The sequence below is a fragment of the Jaculus jaculus genome, chromosome 13 (assembly GCF_020740685.1).
Source record: "Jaculus jaculus isolate mJacJac1 chromosome 13, mJacJac1.mat.Y.cur, whole genome shotgun sequence".
In the NCBI taxonomy this organism is placed as follows: Eukaryota; Metazoa; Chordata; class Mammalia; order Rodentia; family Dipodidae; genus Jaculus; species Jaculus jaculus.
This window is the reverse complement of record NC_059114.1, coordinates 52,861,229-52,880,860: the sequence shown is the minus strand read 5'-3', so window position 1 is coordinate 52,880,860 and position 19,632 is coordinate 52,861,229. Positions and strand designations below refer to the sequence as shown.

Sequence of the window (19,632 nt, the reverse complement as noted above, 5' to 3'; positions counted from 1 at the left end):
TTGGCTGGCAAATACGGGAGAAAATGCATAAATAATATGTTTCCTATGAGCAATACTGCTGGTAAACCATGTGAATTTGATAATCCACTTGCCTCAATAAGAGGTTGGACTGTCAATGCTGAGTCTTGTGAATCATAGATATGATCTAACAACAAGATGTTCTGATAACTCAGAAGACAAACAAAATCCAGATATAAGCCAGCCTCAAATATAGCCTCAAAAATCTCCATTTATCTCCATTTGGAGAAGCTTTGATTTGGAGTAACAGACAAGCTCCAAGCAATATATGCAACATTGATTTTGATAGTTCTTCAGACTTTTATTTCAGTTTCATACAAAAACTTTTATGTGGTTACTTTATATTCTTCACATAGGCATGTCCTCACAAAGTTTCAATTTATAGGTTTATTTACAAAACATGACTAGAAATTCAGGTATATCTTGCTGGGTACATTTTAGGCCCTCCGTGGTAACTTCCTCATAACAAATTATCAAAATATCAGTATTGTCAAAATATTTCCAGACCAGTAACACCAAAACTTCTGGGAACTTATTAGAATTGTAAATTCAGGGAGGATGGAGGCATGGCTCAGTGGTTAAAGGTACTTGGCTTACAAAGTCTGGCAGCCTGGGCTCAATACCCCAGTACCCAAGTAATGCCAGATGCACGAAGTGGCATATGGATCTGGAGTTCATTTGTAGTGTCAAGAGGCCCTGGAATGCCCTCCTTCCCCCTTTCCCCTTCTTCCCTCTCTTAAATTTTAAGTAAGATCAATTGAAATGAAAATGATTAGTTTTTTTTAGATTTGGTGGATATTTATGAAATGTGATCATTTTTGTGAAATACATATTACTTTTCCCAAAAGTTTATTTTCACATCCCATTAGTATAACCCAAGAAATATTTATTAATTATATCTTGTTTTAGTCATTGTAGGACTAAGTGATTATGTCTGAGACTTTTTGAGGGAGGAGATAATCACAGGTTCATCATGTAGCAGAAGGAAGGATGATCCCTTGATTTTAGATCCAGAAGGAGGCCTCCTTCCCTGCCTCACTCCAACAGATATGTCCTCCCCACAGTGGAAGAGTTTGGATCTTTGCACTCCATATCAAGGTGTCCTTCATATTACTCGTCAGAATGACCCTGAGCTCATTTCCATGCTATGCGCACGACCCTGACCCTGTGTTTTAACAAGTCTGAGGGAGAAATGCAAGCATCCTGGATATGCAGAATTGCAAAGCTCCTTGGGGAATTTGGTGGGAGAAGGCAGCAAATTTGGATTGTGGGCCTGGGTGGATGCTTTTGTGTTGCCATGTAGTAATATAAAACTCCTGAGATGTGAATGTTTGACTTCAAAGGTTATTAGACAAACTGTATCTTTTGTATATATGTCAAAGTGAGTAAATAGATAATGTTATATTTAATAGTTAAATTGTTATGTAAGTTTACATACTTATCTGTGTTATACTGGACACATCAAACGTTAATGATACAGAAATGTAGTAGTAATTTTTTGCATTTATCACATGCTTAAATGTATTATTCAAAACTTGCACATATGAAATATGATTAAGAATCATTGTTTAGGAAAAAAAATGATTCTACCTTCTTGAAGAGATGCTATCTTTTTTTTCAGTACTGCTATTTGAAGGGCATTATTTTTAGTTTTATGAAATAGTTTCACTATGTTGTCCAGAGTAGCCTTGAACTTGTGAACTTCTTGCTTTTATCTCCAAACTGCACCACATTTGGAATTGTACACAGCACACCTCAGATATCTCTTGTCAATGTTATGTTCCAGAGACTGTCCCAGAGGCCAAAATGACCCTTCCATATAGTCCTCCAAGAAAGGACAAAGAGGGCAGGGGAAATGGTTCAGTGGGTAAAGAACTTGCTGTGCATACATGAGTGAGCTCTGAGTCCCAGCACATGCATAAGTGCAAGGCAGGTCAGCCCACTTGTAATCCTAGCACTTGGGAGGCAGAGATGGAATTTCTGGTGAAAGGTGGCTGCTAACTGGTGGACCTTGGGTTAAAGTGAGAGATCCCCTGCAAAGGGTGATATTGGGTTTTCAACGCAGTAGTATTTAGAATCATCATGGAAAACAAACAAACAAAAAAAAACCTTCTGGTAATGTCTTGATTTTCTAGATTTCATGAGTTGAGGTTGGAGGATCCATTCTAACTACCATTACATGACCTGGGGTCTCAGAGTGAGTAAAAATGGATAGAGAAAGCTGAACATCAGCATTCATCACTCACTGCTTTCCAGTTGTACACACAATGTAACTAGCTCTGCTTCATTCTCCTGTACCATGTCTTCTCCGCCATGATGGACTATAAACTGAAAGAATCCTTTCTTTCCTTCCTTGCTTTTCTTATGGTCTGGCAATGAGAAAGTAACTGATACACCCTCCATCAATACATGATCAAGTAAGACTCCCAGTGTCAAACTTTGGCTTCCACATGTATACATGTATTCACCCACCCACCCATCCACATGCACATAAGTACACATCCACTGGTGACTCCTTACCCTCGTCTTCTTCATAAGGCTGCCACCCTACAGGAGGTAGAGTGAAAGCAGGTAGAAGCATGATTCTGGTCAGCTACTGGGCAGAGGGCAAACCCCTCCTGATAGAACCCTGTCTTCTGAATGGTCACTATGTACATGGATGCAGTCTGGGAAGGAAAGGGTGGGGTACATGCTAAGAATAAAATGAAAACACTAATAGCCTATTTTCTTTTGTAGAAATAAAGGTACTAGCTGATCCCCTTTCTTCCCCATTCTCACTGGTTAATAAGCTCCTGAGAGCAGAAACGACATTGCTCTCATTTTAATTGGGCCTTTCACAATGTTCTGATAACCTAACTTATCAGCAAAAGGGCAAAATCTCCAACAGAGAATTTATGTGTAAATAATGAGATGTTTCTTGTAGGAATATTTTGCTAGGTTTTACTTTTATCCCCTTGTCCCAACTCCTATTACCTTTGGGCTCCTCCTCGGTGGGGTTATGGTATTCACTGTGGGGTTGTGAAGGCTTCAATCAATCCTGGTGGGGTATTGTGGGGGGCGCTGTGCTTCAGGATATTCCTACCCACTCCATAGCTCATATGTTCTTTCCACCCCTCCTTCCTCAGTGTTCCCTGATCCATGACAGGTTTGTTGGCAGCATGACTTAGTGTTGAGCTCTCTGGAGCCTTTGAATTTCTGTTTTGATAGGTTTTGATTGATTACAATGTCACCCTGGAGCTGGTTGTCAGGCTAACAGTAAGAGCAATGTTAATGTCACCACTTCTTCCTTTGCAATTTCTCCTGGGCCCTGGAAGATGTGGTACAGGTAGCAAATCTCATGGTAGTCAGTTGGCTATCTTTTTGTCTTATTGATGGATCTTCTTTCCCTCCATTTTCTCTGCCATCAGTAAAGTAAAACAGATCCTCTAACTAAGAGTGAGTGCTGCTTGGGTTAAAGGGGGTATGCAAAGTTATTTGACAGCCCATTCATCTTCTCCAGAGAGCAGTGGGGGCTTCCAAAAACTTGATAAGAGCAAAAAGGTAAGACTTTATTGCTAAAGAGACCATACACTGCAGTCACAGGACATCGGAATATCACGGTGGCACTAAAAGGGAAACTAGCTTCTTCCTGACTAGCCCTCAGGGTGCTGGAAAGCCCTATGAGAGCCCCTGGAGGATGATGGCCACCAACAGCGTGAATAAGCGGGGACCTTGCGAGCTATGAAATCTAGTAGCTGGATGAGAACTACACACTTGTGCAACAGTGGCATGCAGCCTTTGTAGGTAACCAACTGTTTTCTTGTAGGAATTTTATATTACAAATTGAACCTGCATACTTTTCAACCTGGCTATTTTGCAAAGTCAAAGGACCCAGCTTTAATTCCTCAGGACTCACATAAGCCAGATGCACAGGAGGGTGCACACATCTGGAGTTTGTTGGCAGTGGCTGGAGGCCCTCGTGTGTCCATTCTCTCTCTCTCTCCCTATTGCTGTATCTCTCTCTCTCAAATAAAAAAATAAAAATAAAATATTTGAAACATATTGGTGCATATATATATATATATATATATATATATATATATAAAGCTACTTATATAATACTATACTGATAAGTCAGGTATTATAAGTATGAATATGGTATAGCCATTCTTTAAAAAGAAGAGCAATTAAGATTCTAGAATGGTAGATAAAACTAAGTCATATACATATAGAAACTATAAGAACTGTCTTCTGAAGCTTACAGTGTAGTAATTCTTTTGTAAGATAATATAATATATAATCTTTGGCAAGAAAAAATTGGGGGATCATTTAGAATTATTTTGTAGGACATTTAAACAGCTATTCCAGTTGCTACATGTTTCTCAAATGGATTGCAGACCAGCATATTACTTTTATACTTGTCAATAAGGATTTTTGCCTTTAAAGCAGTCCTGATAACTTTAATGACAAAGCTGATCAAATTTTGAATAATCCTCGCACTCTAAAATAAGCTATAACAGAGATTTTCAGTGGAATAAATGTGCTAAGTGGGCTAAGCAGGTAATGAGGCAAGCACACCGAAAACCTGTGAATAAAGGAAAAGTAGCGACAGCAATTATTCCTCAGTATGAATAGTGGAAAAATTTACTTTATGACAATCATTCTGTTATGTGTTGTCATATTTTGTTAATTACTCCTTCTAAGAATTATACCAGTGCACATGCTAACCCCTTCAAAATAAAAGCTGTAAAATGTCATGTTCTAATGTTCAGAAATTCATCTGCCTCAGATGTTAAGCATTAGGTGCACCCTCTGAGGACCAAGGGGCTGGCCAGTCAGGAAGCTGGGGCAAAAGGTCTGCATGCAGGGTCCAGGCTGCCCCAGGCCAGCAGCTGGGGTACCAGGGCCAGGGAACCAGGAGGTAGGGATCAAACCCGGCACTGTGGCCTACTCATTCTGCAGGCATACCCAACAGCACAGGGGATCCAGGTGAGATAGTTTCTTAAAGTCTGTATTTAAATTTTCTTCCCTCCCTTCCTCCACAAGGTGATTATTATCACACATTTGATGACATGGACAGAGCTTTTATTTCCAGCATTTTGAGATAATAAACTAAATTTTAAGTTGAATCTATATTGCATGGCTATGGTTTAGTAATAGGTTGTATTTTATATTTGTGAATTTTCCTGATTTAAGGATGTAAATGTATGAATCATCTTCACCTAAGTGGAATTATATAAAAAACTACATTTACTGGAATTTTCAGTATTGGGAAGATATATAGAAGGAAACTGAGAATGAATCATAGTGATATTATGTAAAACTCACTCTTGTTTTTCAACTTTTTTATTGACAATTTTCTTACATATACATAAGATTTTAAAAATTATATATATACTCTTAGTTATGGACATACTCTGTGTGCAAACAGCACATATTGGTTCCATCCTTACTCTCATCCCTGTCCCCCCTCCGAAGGGACCCTCCTTTTTGAAGATGCCAGTTATCCCCATGGAGATTGTAGGTCATGCATTGTGGTAGTAGCCATCTGTTATGGGAAAGAGGCAATGTCTCTGTGTATAATGTCCCAGCTTATGGCTCTAACAATCTTTTTGCTTCAGTTATGGGCTCTTCAGAGCCTCTGTGTCTCTGATTTGGTAGGAGTGGAGTGTCCTCTGTGTCTATCTTGTTCACCCTTGTGCTGATATCAAGTTCATCAAGAAAGCAGCACTCTTTCTCATTTCCCTAATTACTCTATGGTTTCATCTGGGCCCTGGTAAGGCACAATGGGCTGATTCTCTCCTTAGGTTCTGCATCTATCTGTAAAAGAGAAGCAGATTCTCCAATGGAGAGTAAAGTCAGCACCAGTTAAATAGGATAACCATTATTAGTTTAGAGAGAATTTAATGGGTGTAGGCCCTCTTGCAACCCAAGATTTGTGGGAGCTTGATATTGGAGAGCGAAGTCATTATTTGTATATGATTCTGACTTGTTGCCCAGTTCCAGCTATGTGTTCCTTTCCACTGAGTGGATCTGTTAGCCAATCCAAGAGCAGTTGGTTACCCACCATGGCTGTGTGTCACTATTGCACTTGTGTGACTATCACATCAGGTTGTTTGCTGCTGAGTAGCTTAGACCTCAAGTTGCTTGGACAGATGTTGGCCACTTTCCCCCAGCAGCTTGTGTAGCACATTCTGGCCCTAGAGTAGCTAATTCTCTGGGTACTGGCTCTCTTCCAGATTCTAGCCAGGTCTCTCCATGTTCTGTGCTGACAGTATGTGGTGTCTTCAGTAGTAGGGTCCTAACATTAACCTTTGGTGGGTAATCAAGTACTCTGACAGAAGTCTCTCTTGTTTTGGGAAACCTTGTTGGTTTCTCTGATCAACAGCTCATTGTAGATGTCAACTGCATCCTGGTACTGGGAGTTACAGGCCAGTACCAAGGGGAAAAAAAGGAAGAAAAAGAAAGGTAACATAAAAGAGAAAGAGAGAAGCAAGAGAAAATGAAGGTGAGCCTTCATCTTACCCTTTCCAGGGAGCTTTGATTCAGGTGTTCCCTCTAAGGTCCTGATGAGGGTTCAACCATTTAGTCTGCTTTCCAGGATATAGGATTTCATGGTGCCATTTCCATTTGGGTCCAGTTTTGTGTCGTTCCCCCCCCGCCCCCCCCCCCGTTACCCTCACCTCCAGTCTGACCCTCCCTGTTGTTCAGTCCTCCCAATGTGTATTAGGTAAGTCAGCATCTCAGGCTGATCCAGGTTAGGAGCCACAGATGAGTAAGAACATGTAACGATTGTCTTTCTGTGATTGGGTGAGTTCACTGAGAATGATCTTTTCCAGGCTTGACCATTTTTTACAAATTTCATTGTGTCATTTTTTTTCTAAGTGCTGAGTAGAATTCCATCATGTAGATATACCACATGCATCTTAGTTATCCATTCATCCAATGATGGACATCTGGGTTGATTCCAGTTCTTAGCTATTATGAATTGAGCAGCTATAAACATGGTTGAGCAAAAATCTCTGAACTGAGGCTTGGAGCTTTTAGGGTAAATGCCCAGTAAGAGAATAACTGGGTCTGTTGGTAATTCTGTTGTCAACCTTTTTAGGAGTCTCCATATTGCTTTCCATAGTGGTTGTCCCATCTTACATTTTCACCAACGGTGAATGAGAATTCCTAGTTCTTCACAACTTGGCCAATCATTTTTTTTTTTCATTTGATTATTTTAATGTTTGCTATTCTTACTGGGGTAATGTGGAATCTTATAGTTGTTTTAATTTGCATTTTCCTGATGCTTAAGGGATGTTGAACATTTTCTTAAGTGTGTGTTTGCCATTTGTAAATTTTTAAAATGACAATCCCATCCCATTACTTTCTCTTGTCCCCCTATTCTCCTTCCACAGAATCCCTTCTTCTTTCCAAATAGTCCCCGTTGGTAGTCCAATCTTTTGTTGGTAACAACAGCTGCTGTGAGGTCATGAATGCATCACATACTTCGTGTCTGGAAGACCCTCTTCCCAAGTACTCTGAAACCCACCCTTAATCACGCTGACTTAAATGCTTGAGCTCTATTTTCAATTATGCCCCTGTATCCTATAAAGTCCTTTAAAGGATAACTGTGGAATAATCCACAGTATCCAAAGAAATTTGGCCATGATGGATTGGCATAGTAAGTAATGAGCATCTGTGTCCTGTGGCAGTCCACCAAGGAGCATGGGGAGTTCCTGTCAGCCTGTGCAGAGCGTGGCTGCTTGTCTCATGCAGGTGAACAAATAGGGGTGCTGTTTATTTGCTACTCTGTTCACTTTAATTTAAATGTACTTTTATGAGGCAAAATTAATTCTATGATTTAGGTTTTAACATTTTAAAGCTGTAATTAAGCTTTATTTTCAGTTACGTTTATAGCCTATACCTACCATTATACCTATTCATGTGCAAAGATGTAGAATTTATGAGAACATAATGTTTTTGCAAAACTGGAGAATAATAATGGCTTAATTTTGGTGATGCCATGGCTTTAAATGAGTTTCTTATATTTTATGGGGAAAAATTGGCAAAGTTATTGTGAGCAAAGAGAATATCACATATTAACTAGTGAAAACAAATGAGCCTTTCCTGATTAAATATGTAGTTGTGTTATTGGTCATCAGAAAACCATGTCCCTCTGTTTTTTTTTTTTTTTTTCAATTGTAGACTAAAGGTTATAGGAGAATTGAAATCATAATTCTGCCAAATGTATAAAGCATCTTTCTTGATTATTACTTGAAAGTTTTACAACTATTTTTAACACAAATAGTGAACTGTGAAGCTTTAAATTAGATTATAATCTAGTAAACCCAGTGAGTGAAGAGCAACCACTTAAGTAAAGAATTAAAAAAATCTATTAGAATCTGTTGAAATAGAACATGTAATCCATTGTGGTTCAGTTCATTAAATTTAATAGTTTCTGATCTCTGATTTTGAAAAGTCAGATGGACTACTTTAAATAGATGACTATTTTGGGAGATGGTATCATTTGCTAGAAAAGACGAAGACTTTGGTATTAGACAGGCATGTAGATTCAAACATTGTTTCTCCTAGCTAGTAATGTGTGTTGATGTTCCCAGTTACCAACCACTACTTCACACTGTTTCTCTCGAAAGATACATGCTTTCGTATAAAATTGTCTCATACGTGAGGTTTACTGCAGCTTAGGATACAGGCTGGAAGAGTAGGAACACCAAAGGGTAGCCCAAACATAGGCTTTTTTGTTCTAGCTACGTAGGATATGCTTTCTGTTTATAAAATGCATGTGGCTGAGGAAACACCCACCACTTAAGTCTTAGTTGCCAAAGTTGTTACAGAGAGCCAATCACATGCTGCTATATGATGACCCATGGTAAGGACCCCACCCCGAGTCCAGGTGCATTGCTGCTCATTTGTTTTAAACATGCTGCAAACTCATCATTAAACACCACATCTGATTTACAAAAAGGCATTTCTCATTGACTTCTGCACATTCTATGAGCTCTTGATTTGACCAGCTGTCATCAACATGACTATAGAGTTAATCTGAAACAAGACTGCTGTGTTAACTCTGACACCTAGTTAATGTGGACACTAAAACCCAAGTGTTACATACATCATACTACACACACACACACACACGAGCTTTCCTGCAAGCCACTTTTACTATGTCTCTTCTATCCATTGACCTTCTAAATGTTACTATTGTTTGTTGAATTATAGTATTTGGGGTACACAAAACAGTTCACTGTGGAATATTATTATATTAGAATCCCTGATATGTTTTCACATATCTTTTTAGGTTTTCTTCATAGAGAATCTCCTTATTTTCTTCAGCCTTGAAACACAATGTTACCACATGTAGTAATATAATTGACAGCTCTTTGTTCTTTTCAACACTTCAGGATATTATGCCACTTCTTTCTATACCCCAGGGTTTTAGAGGGTAACTGTCATTTAGGTTGGCCCTGCTTTGGTTCTGCTCCAGATATTGTTTCATTTCTTGGTGGCTGATTTCAAGACTTCTCCATGTGTTTTATTTCCAGCAGTTTTTGTGTATCTTGGCTGAACACTGTGTCTTATTTGAAGCTCTGTCAACTTCTTGAGTTTGTACACTTGTGTCTTTAACCAAATTTAATAAATTTTAGCCATTATTTCCTTTGGTATTCCTGGAACTTTATTCTTTGTATTTCCTTTTTGGAAAGATGATTGTGCAGATGCTGGCTATCTTATTTTTATAGTTGTCCAGTCTCTAGTGGCTCATTTAACTCCAGGTTTGTATTCTCCTTACTGTTCTGATTGGGGAAATTAATTTGACCTCAAGTTCATTTCTTCTATCTTCTGTTGCCTTCAGTTTCCTATTGAACAAATTCAACTACTTTTTAAAATCATGGTTTTGTTTTTTTACTTGTTTTTATTCTCTAACTTCTATTTGTTTCTTATTGAAATAATGTTTCCTAGGTTGAGAAAATTTATATATTTTCATTTGTCTCAAGAGCCATTTTAAAATGGCTTTCATTTTTGTGATTGTTTGAGAATTCTTGTCAAAGAATTCCAGTAGATAATTTGGTCCATCCTAGAAGTTGGCCATCTTTTCTCATTCAGATTGCAGTTTAGTTTTGACTTTTGATTTTTTAAAAATCCTATTTTAAGTGTGTATTATGTTAAGAGACTCTGGGCCCTTTTAAAATCTTTCATTTTCCCAAGAACAGGTACCTAGTAGAGGTTTAATCTTCAGGTCCTGCCTTCTTGCGTGTCAATGGCTGTTTAATTTCTGAGCCTTGGTGGTTTATTTGGTGCCATTTGGCTTCCAACTTGTTCCTCTTATTGATACCTCAGGATGGGCACCTGGACTTCCCTGGAGAAAGGACTGTCGGGTGTTCCTGGCGAAAGAAGTCTTAGGCCTGTAGCTTGTTTCCTACAATTTCCTACTATGGACCAGAGATCTCTTCTTGGGCAGGGATCCACTGTGGTTGGGTTTTTCTCTCCAATGCTGTCCAACCATTGTTTTCTCTGGCATAAGAAGAAAATCTTGGGTCCTTTCCAGGCTGTGCTAGGCTTTGTGGGAGGTTCCCTTGCCAGAGCTATCCTCCTACCTTTGTGTTCTGTGGTTACAGGACAGAGACCTCCCAGGCTTGGTTGCTTGTTGGGCTGGAGCCCCTCCTTTGGTAGTTCTGGGCCACTTCATTATTTAATAGTGGGATAAGTGGTCTCCGAGCGAGAGCCCTTCCTCTAGGTGCTTATTGTTTGCTACGTTCATGGTCAGTCTTCTCACAGGTCTATCGGCACTCCTCATGGTTTGAGGAGTCCCCTGTAATCCAGGGAAGGGGTAATCTTACCTGGTCTGCCTTCTGTTGCCTAGGACGGAGTCAGACATTTTTGTGTCGTGTGAGCAAGGCATGAGAAATTCTGCTGCTCTGGGGCTCACACATTCCTCAGGGCTCTACCAGTTGCCTCTCTCCCACCACTTTGCAAAGGGCTTCGTTTGCCTCTTGCATTAATTTCAGGGTTTTATAATACTTGAATGCTGCCCTAACTAAGCCTTTAATGGTCTGGTTAGAGTCCATTTCAGTTTTCCTACCTTACAGTAGTTTTCATTAAGAACCTTTTGTTTCTACTGTATTTGTATATTTACATAGACGATTTCTATTCCTTTATATGCTTTTACTAAAATTATCTTCTCCTTTTAGTATACCAGAATTCTATCCACATCCAAGGCTTATTGCAACTCCTGAGATTTTTTTCCTGACTTTTCTAGCACAAAGTATGTCCCCCTTATTCTTTCAATAAATTGACAAACTGATTACTTTGTATCTTCTTACATGATATATGAAAAATAATTGGCTAGTTAAATTCATACCTTAGCATTAATTTTAAGTAAGTTATTCATATTTTTCTATACTTATCATTTCCCTAAAAGTACATAGTTTATAAAGCTTTATCATATATAAATTGAATTTTATTTCTTGACTCTAAATTCTATTCCTAAGAAAATGGAAACAGTGATAATGTTGAGTTTAATTAATAAAGTTAACTTTATAGACAACTTATGCACTAAATGTTTCATTTTTATATGCAAAAAGAATAAATATATTTCAATATTATATATCAATGAATTTTGGGATACTGAAGCAGTATCTAGTATCATTTATAATTGCAGTCCTTACATATAAAAGATTTAAGTCATCTGTTTAGAAATTATCAGAAATTTTAATGAATTTCAAAATAAGGGTGATTTCATATTGGAAATATTCAGTTTATGAATATCGACACGGTGAAGAATATCTTCCTGTTAGAGTCCATTAGAGTTCTTGACATCTTCCAGCAATGAGACACTGTTGAGAATGAAGGTGAGTTCCAGATGTATGCCATGAAGTTTATGACTAGAGATGATGGAAGTAGAGCCACGCTCTGCAAATGTTACAGTAGTAATTGAGAGTGAGGTCCCTGGCAAGAAAATACACTGGTGGTTTGAATGTATGCCCCATAGCCCAAGCTTGTCTCTCAGGTTGCCTGCTCACCTTTTATTTATTTACCTTATTTATTTTGTTTTGTCTACTTATTTTACTTTTTGCTTGTTCCTGGCCATTTGTGTGTATTATCCTATTTCCTTCCTTTTGTTCCTTATACTTCCAAAAATTAATGGCTTGGATTTAAACCTTGTCTCTGGCCTACCTCTGAAAGAATACAGGCCAAGAAGCAGGTACTCTTAAAATCCAACATTACTGGAAGGGGATTCAGCAGTTTTAGCTCCCAGAAGGGAGTCCATCTAACCATCTGGTCCTAAGAATAAAAACTGCTTACTAACAAAGCTGCTAGTGTGTGTATTGTGCTTTCCTGTGTTTGCATGACCATCAAAGTATTTAATCTTCATCCTGTTATGATCAAACCACCTAATTTCTAATTCCCAAGTATCTCTAAAATTCTATTCTTGGTCACTTATTAATACTGTGATATATTATTTCATCATCAGTTACCTTGCATTTTAGTCAATTTAGTTATCTTCTGCTTGGGTGTAAAAATTGGTAGTCTGTAAAACATTAAATACCAAGTAACAGAAACATTTTCATATTCCAGTGACATATAGGATATTTTTTCTTTCAAGTTTGTTTATGCATTTACTTACTTTTTTTTTATTAAGTAGAAACATGGTCACATCGTGTGTTGGTACCATTTCCTTCCTCCCTGCCCCCATTCCATTAGTGTCCTTCTTAGCGGGATTGCTAGTTAGTATTCACCATGGGGCTGTGGGTTATTAGTTGTGAGAGTAGCAGTCATTGTTGGCAGGGGGAGGGGCAATGCCTGTGAATATTTCCTCCCACCCTGTGGCTCTTACAATCTTTCAGTCCCCTTTTCGAAAAAAATTCCCTGAGCCTTGGTAGGTGTGGAATTTTTATGAAACATTTGTTCCTATGAGATATGAACAATCCTTTAATTAAAAAGAAATGATTACTAAAGCTGAGTGTGGTGACGCATGCCTTTAATCCCAGCACTTGGGAGGTAGAGGTATGAGGATCACCATGAGTTCAAGGCCACCCTGAGACTACATAGTGAATTTCAGGTCAGCTTGGGCTAGAGCGAGACCCTACCTATACTGGGATAGGTACTAATTAATGCTGGGATTTAAGTAATGCAACAAAATTTGAAGATGATAATCATACTTTATTTATTTGTACTTTTATCTGTTTATTTGAGACAGGGAAAGAGAGAGAGAGAGAATGGGTGAACCAGAGCTTCCAGCCACTGCAAACAAATTGCAGATGCATGCACCACCTTGTGCTTCTGGTTTACGTGGGTTCTGGGAAATTGAACCAAGGTCCTTTGGCTTTGCAGACAAGCGCCTTAACCACTAAGCCATCTCTCCAGCCCCATACTTTACTTTTTGAGATTACATAGAAGCAAAAAATTGGAGTAGGGTCTACACACATATGTATTAGCAAGCTATAAATATTACAACATATCATTACTTTAATTGTATATGTATATATAATATATATATACATTCACAGATATATTTCCATATACATTCATAGATATATTTAATATTCCTTCTATCTTTCAGAAATATTCGGAAAGGCCCTCATGAAAACTGATAAAGAAATACTGGACAAGCTACGTGTTTTAATTTTTTTCAAACATAGTAGCTGTTCTGTATGAGATGTACTCTTTGTGCCTCTATTACTAGAATACATTGATAAAAGTTAAGTATAATAAAAAGCCTTGTGTGAATGAAAACAGTTCACTTTATATTTGCTTTGTTGATAAGGTAAAACCTTATCCATTGATTGCTAGGTATTGTAGCATTTTTTTCCCCTTTAAGCCCCAGCTTTCATCAGTTGAGAGAATGCGTGTTCAGTAATAGTTTGTGGAATGAGTGGGTTGGACTGTGGGTGGGTGGTAATAAGTGTCAGGGCAGGGACTGTGTAGTTATCCATGCAGAGGTTTCCTCTTCAGGTGTTACTGCTTTCTTCCAGTAGAGTCAAATGGGGTCCTCAACAGCAAGAATGTACTCCAGTGATGGAGCACAAGACAGTGAAGTGTGCCTAGCATAGGAAGAAAGCTATTCGAAGGGTTAAGGTGCATCCAGGAGTGGGTGAAGTTTTACAGATATTTCTGGTAGCTATACAGGGCTAGGACTCTCAGAAAAAAAACTCATTGTTTTAGCAACTTAAGATAATTGTGTTAGAATGATGGCTCAAATGATCAAGTTCTTGCCATGTAAGCATGAAGACCTTATTTGGATTCCCTAAACCCATGTAAAATGCCAGGTGTGCTGACTCACTCCTGTTATCTCAGCCCTTAGGAAGTGGAGTCCAGTGGATCCTAGATCTCTAAGGCAAAATGACTAGCTAGACTACTTTAGTCACTGTGTTCTGAGCTCAGTGTGAGACTTTGTTTCAATAAGGTGGATAGCTACTGAGGAAGACAATCTCTGTCCTCACATGGCTCATGTTCCTGAATGTACATATGTGTTCCACACATGAACACGCACATACAAGGCACACACATGCAAAAAATTTTTAAATTTATTCCTGTTAATTTTTATATACAATCATTCTTTTGAAATCTTTCTCAGGCATTTCCTCTAACTCGTTCTCATTGGAGGTCATGTCTGATGCATTAATACTGTTAGGTGGATTTATATTGTCTTGCTTTTTAGTGTTTCTTGTGTTATAATGTATATATTTTTGCATCTTGGATTAAGTTAATGCTTGGATTTTCTAGGTATCTAGGTATTCTTAGCTGTATCAATTGATTTGATGTTATATATCTTCAGGATAGGAGCTTAAGGTGTTAGGTGTGGCTCTTAAGGCTCTCAGAGTATCTACAAAGGTGTTCCTAGGGGTTGAGTTTCCCTGCTATGGGAGTATTCAAGTAGGCTGAGTGGAATACAATACAGGTAGATTATAAAATTTAACTAACCAGATCCTCTAGCAATAAAGAGGTTAAGATTTCTGGTCTGTTGAGGGATCCAAGTCAGCTTGTGACCAAGTGAGACCCTTCCCTGGTGCAATCAATCCCAGTTACCTTTTTGGATGATTTTGGTCTCAGTCAAGTTGCTGGCTGGGTCGTTGGGCTGCTGTCCTAATTTCTGGAGCTGGGCACTGGCTTTTCCTGCAGGGCAAACCGTGCCTGGCAACTGTGGCCCTGCAGATCGGCATCCCCACTGCTGGAACCGCCACTGCTGCTAAAGCTGCCCCTGCAGGGTCTGTCACCTCTGCTGGGTCCACCGCTGCTGCTGCCACTGCTGCTGCTGCTGCTGGATCTGAGACTGCTGCCTCTGAAGCTGCTGCTGCTGGATCTGCCACTGCTGCTGCTACTGGATCTGCTGCTGCTGGGGCAACTGTTGCCGGTGCCTGAGCCGCTGATGTTGCTGCCCGACTCTGCTCCTGCTTGGCTTCAGCTGTTGGCTCAAGTTGGCGTGGCCGGGTCCCGGGACCACTGCTGTGTTCGCTGGAGCTGGGCACAGGCGGTGGGGTAGTGGAGGGAGCTGCAGCTGCTCTGGTTCTCTCGCTGCTCCACATGTTCTTCTACCTCGTGGTCTGCTCCTCCGTTGCTCGCTGCTGCTCTCCCTTCACGTTTCCTGAGTTGTGGAGAGCGCCAGTGTGAGTGGAAGCTCCCACACCTGGCTTTTCCTGCGGCTCAAGCCGAGCCTGGCGGCTTTCTGGTGCGTTGCTGGCCGCTGTGGTTGGTGGACCTGCCGGGCGGCTTTTGCTGGCCTGTGTGGGCTCTGGATTTCTTCTACTTCTCCACTGCCATTTCGATTTCCTATACACCTCACTTTTTAGTAAAAGTCTGTATTTTGCTGCGTTTTTTCAGTCTTTTTCCCACCTAGGCTGCTTTGGCGTGGTACCTAAGCTGCTATCTTAACTGGAAGTCCTAATTTTTATTAAATATGTACCAATGTTTGAGTAACTTAACTTTTCATAGAATTTTCTATTCTTTTCTTTATGAAAGTAGCAATAGCTAGGGTTAAATTTGAAATTTAAATAATTTTCTCCCTACATTCAATGGGTAGTTTGGACATGGCAGATTTTTCCTAATGCATTTATGGAGACCAAAAGATTTTCAAGAATATAATGCAAATAAACATTCTTAAAATCTTTACTGAGAAATGTTGCCAAGACAACCATGTCTTAAATCTGTACTTTAAATTACCCATGGAAATTACCCATGCAGATCTACACTCCCAATAGAGAATTCTGAGGCTTAGTCAACTACTTACAATGTAGTCAGAAAACAAGTTGAAATCCAGGTGGCTTGTAAACTGGAGTCATTCTTGTTGCCGCAGAAAGGTTGAGAAAAGAAGTGGATTACCGAAGATTATGTAAGGTGTGTGCTTCAGGCAGCATTTCCAGATTTCCCAAGCTGAGTTGACCTAAGCCCTTCTGTTCTTTGTTCAAGATGATTTGATTCTCAGAGCTGCTGCTCTGATCTTCTAGGTCTGTCATCAAATGCAAAACAATTTTGAAATCCATTTTATATTATATATAATAGTTGTGGGTTTAAATGGGGCTTGAGACCTGTAAAGTTTTTCTCCCATCAGGGTAGTCCTATAATATGGCTTGAATTGGTTTTGTGAAAACGACCCTCATTCATCATATATTGTGGCTACAGGTCTAGAGATAACGTGTGGTGGGTATTCAGGCCACAGATGCTCTGTCTTTTAATCTTCCAACTAAGCTGGCTGAAGCAAAATTCTTAGGTGTTTGATATAGACTCAGAAAATTCATCTTTAAAATTTTTCACTTTGAATTAATGAAAATTAAAAAAGATATAGTAGTATATGTTGTAATGTATAAGCATACATTACATTGTTGATGATAGCAAGCTAATTCACATATTTATCATATACTTATCATTGTTGCATAAACATCATTTAAATTCATGTATTGAAGTAGATTTGAAATGATTAATTATGAAGACCTTGCTGTGTAATCAATATTGGGGTTTTATTCATCACATCTCACTGAAATTTTGTGTTTGTTCAGTTTTTATCTTAAAAGCTGGAATAGATACATCCATACTTCTTAGCCATATGTTAGAGATATGGTAGTTTTCTAGGTCAACTGGGAAGTATAAAAATGCTTCATTTGTCAATTTGGGGGCTTGAGAGATGGCTCAGAAGTTAAGGTGCTTGTCTGCAAAGCCTAATGACCCAAGTTTGATTCTCCAGTACCACATAAAGCTAGATGCACAAAGTAGTTTATGCAAACTGTTTGTAGTGGCTGGAGGCCCTGGTGCACCCATTTTCTCTGTCTCTCTCTGCCAGGCATTGTGGTGCATGCCTTTAATCTTAGCACTTGGGAGGCAGAGGTAGGAGGATCACTGTGAGTTTGAGGCCAGCCTAAAACTACATAGTGAATTCCAGGTCAGCCTGGGCTAGGCAAGACCTCAAAAATAACAACAAAAGTCAATTTTGTGGATATACTATTTACCTGTAAAATTTTGCACCAGATTTAAATGTATAATTCAAACGGATATCAAGAAATTGAAGGGCTAAGGAATGCTAATTTTGTAAAGAATTCTTCTTTTGTAATTTCGTTGTTAACATTAGGACCACACATGCTTCACATCCTCTCAATTTCATAAAATTACAAATGTTTTTAATTTTAGTATTCAGGGCTGAGAGTAGCTCCGTGATCAAACATTTGAATGGCATGTAAACCTCTAGGTTTGATATCCAGGCACATGCATGCATGCATGTATGCATATGTATGCACACACAGACACTTTGAATATTCTGTGACTGAAGCACTAGCTCATTTGTATGTTTCTGATGACTTGTGAGGTTAACCTTTTTTATATGCCTATTGGATATTTTTCTATCTTTTGTTACATTTTGGACAGTGTCTTGAATTTAGGTCATGTTCATTATTGAAATACTTATCCTTTGTTCTGCATACGAATTTGGTATGGTATCAGGTATGAATCCTGTAGAAATGATCTTCAGTTTTATAGTTTGACTTTTCATTTCCTTTCAAATGATGCCTTTGGAAGTACAAATGTTTGCAAACTCAAATTCCAGTTTTCAATTCTTCATCTGAACTTAGGCATTTTATGCCCAAGGCACCGTCAATTACTCATGTGTTGTAAAGCTGCTCTGTCATGTTAGTTAAAGCTGAACAGATCTTTAAAAAAACCAAACATTTAGATTGAAGAATTACATATGCAGTCTTGAATTTTAAAAACAAGATTGTCATTTGGACTTATCTACCAGAGTTATAGTTGAGTGTTGGTCACATGATATTTCTCAACCTAAAGTTCTTCAAATTGCTGTCGAAAAATGTTTTAAAACCATATTTATATTTTTACTTCAAGATGTTTAACTGTTGTGATTCATACTATAGGTGTCCCTACTGGGAGAAAGTATACTCTATTAGTAAAAAATCTATATCATGAATAAAATATGTCACTCTGCTTCTGTATCCTCTTACTATTTCCTCTTACCCTCTCCTTTAGTTCCAGTTATCTTCCTTTCTTCCAACCTACTCTTTTCCCTTCCTCTTTTAAACATTTTTAACATTATAATAAAATATAAAATACAAAAAAATCTTTTTAACATTATAATAATTACATATTAAATAGCTACATTTTAAAAATAGCATGTTAACTCCTTGTACAGTAGTCAGGTTTTGAGATCAGATAATGGGACTCTCTTTATACTGGTGTATGTGCTTCGCTGGACTTGCACATACTAGTCGTGTTGTAATTGATGTTTGTTACTTATTACAGGGAATTACTTGGAAAAGATATGGAATGATATGCAGTATCATAGAAAGCTGTAAATGTTGGCATTTGTATGTAGAAAAATTAACTCTTAGTAATGTGGTTCATGTAAAACCTTTTAAAATCAAGTGAGAATAGGAAGTGGTACATTATAAAATGAAACTTTGTAATGTACTTATAACAAAACTTCAAGCCAGGCATAGTGGTACACGCCTTTAATCCCAGCACTCCAGAGGCAGAGATAGGAGGGTTGCCATGAATTCAAGGCCACTCTGAGACTACATACATAGTGAATTCCAGGTCAGCCTGGACTACAGTGAAACTTTACCTCAAAAAAACTGAAAAATAAAAAACTTCATAAATGACAATTGCATAGCTAAAATATCATAGTAGATGGTAAGTACACCTTATGCTCACATTACAGGGATGCTATCATTTTGAAGGCTGTGGCTTCTGATAGACATTTGCTACAATGTAGATTTAATACCCGATTGGGTGGTAACCTTTTTAAACCTGTTTTATAGCATATTGAAATTACAGTTCCTTAGTATGCTGTTGATTGGGTGATCTAGTGAAATATCTCCTTAGGATTTTTTTCCCCCAACTTCCTCAAACAAATGTTATAGGAAATGTATTTTACTTGGATTCAGCAACTGTTCTTTTTCTATTTGCCATAGGATAAGAAATGGATTCTCAATCATGAAGATGTCACCTTGGGAGAATTATTGGGCAAGGTATGTAGTCAACAAAGCTAGTAACTGAAAATATGTATGTTAACTAAATACCACAGATTTTTTTCTAAGATTTTCTTATATCCCAGTACATAGTAAGGTTCATATATGTTAATATTGTCTCTTACAAATCCTGTAGTAGTCACTGAGAGGGATGTGTGATGATTTT

At 38.4% G+C, this 19,632-nt stretch overlaps 1 protein-coding gene across 2 annotated transcripts in view; it reads left to right on the top strand.

Annotated features, from left to right (window-relative positions):
- Fer (FER tyrosine kinase) overlaps nucleotides 1–19,632 on the top strand; it is a 417,682-nt gene that overhangs the window by 270,657 nt on the left and 127,393 nt on the right. For both annotated transcript variants that reach the window (XM_004652481.3, XM_045132276.1), the window contains exon 13: nucleotides 19,410–19,466. In XM_004652481.3, the coding sequence (XP_004652538.1) occupies nucleotides 19,410–19,466 (57 nt within the window). The remainder of the gene's footprint in view (nucleotides 1–19,409; nucleotides 19,467–19,632) is intronic.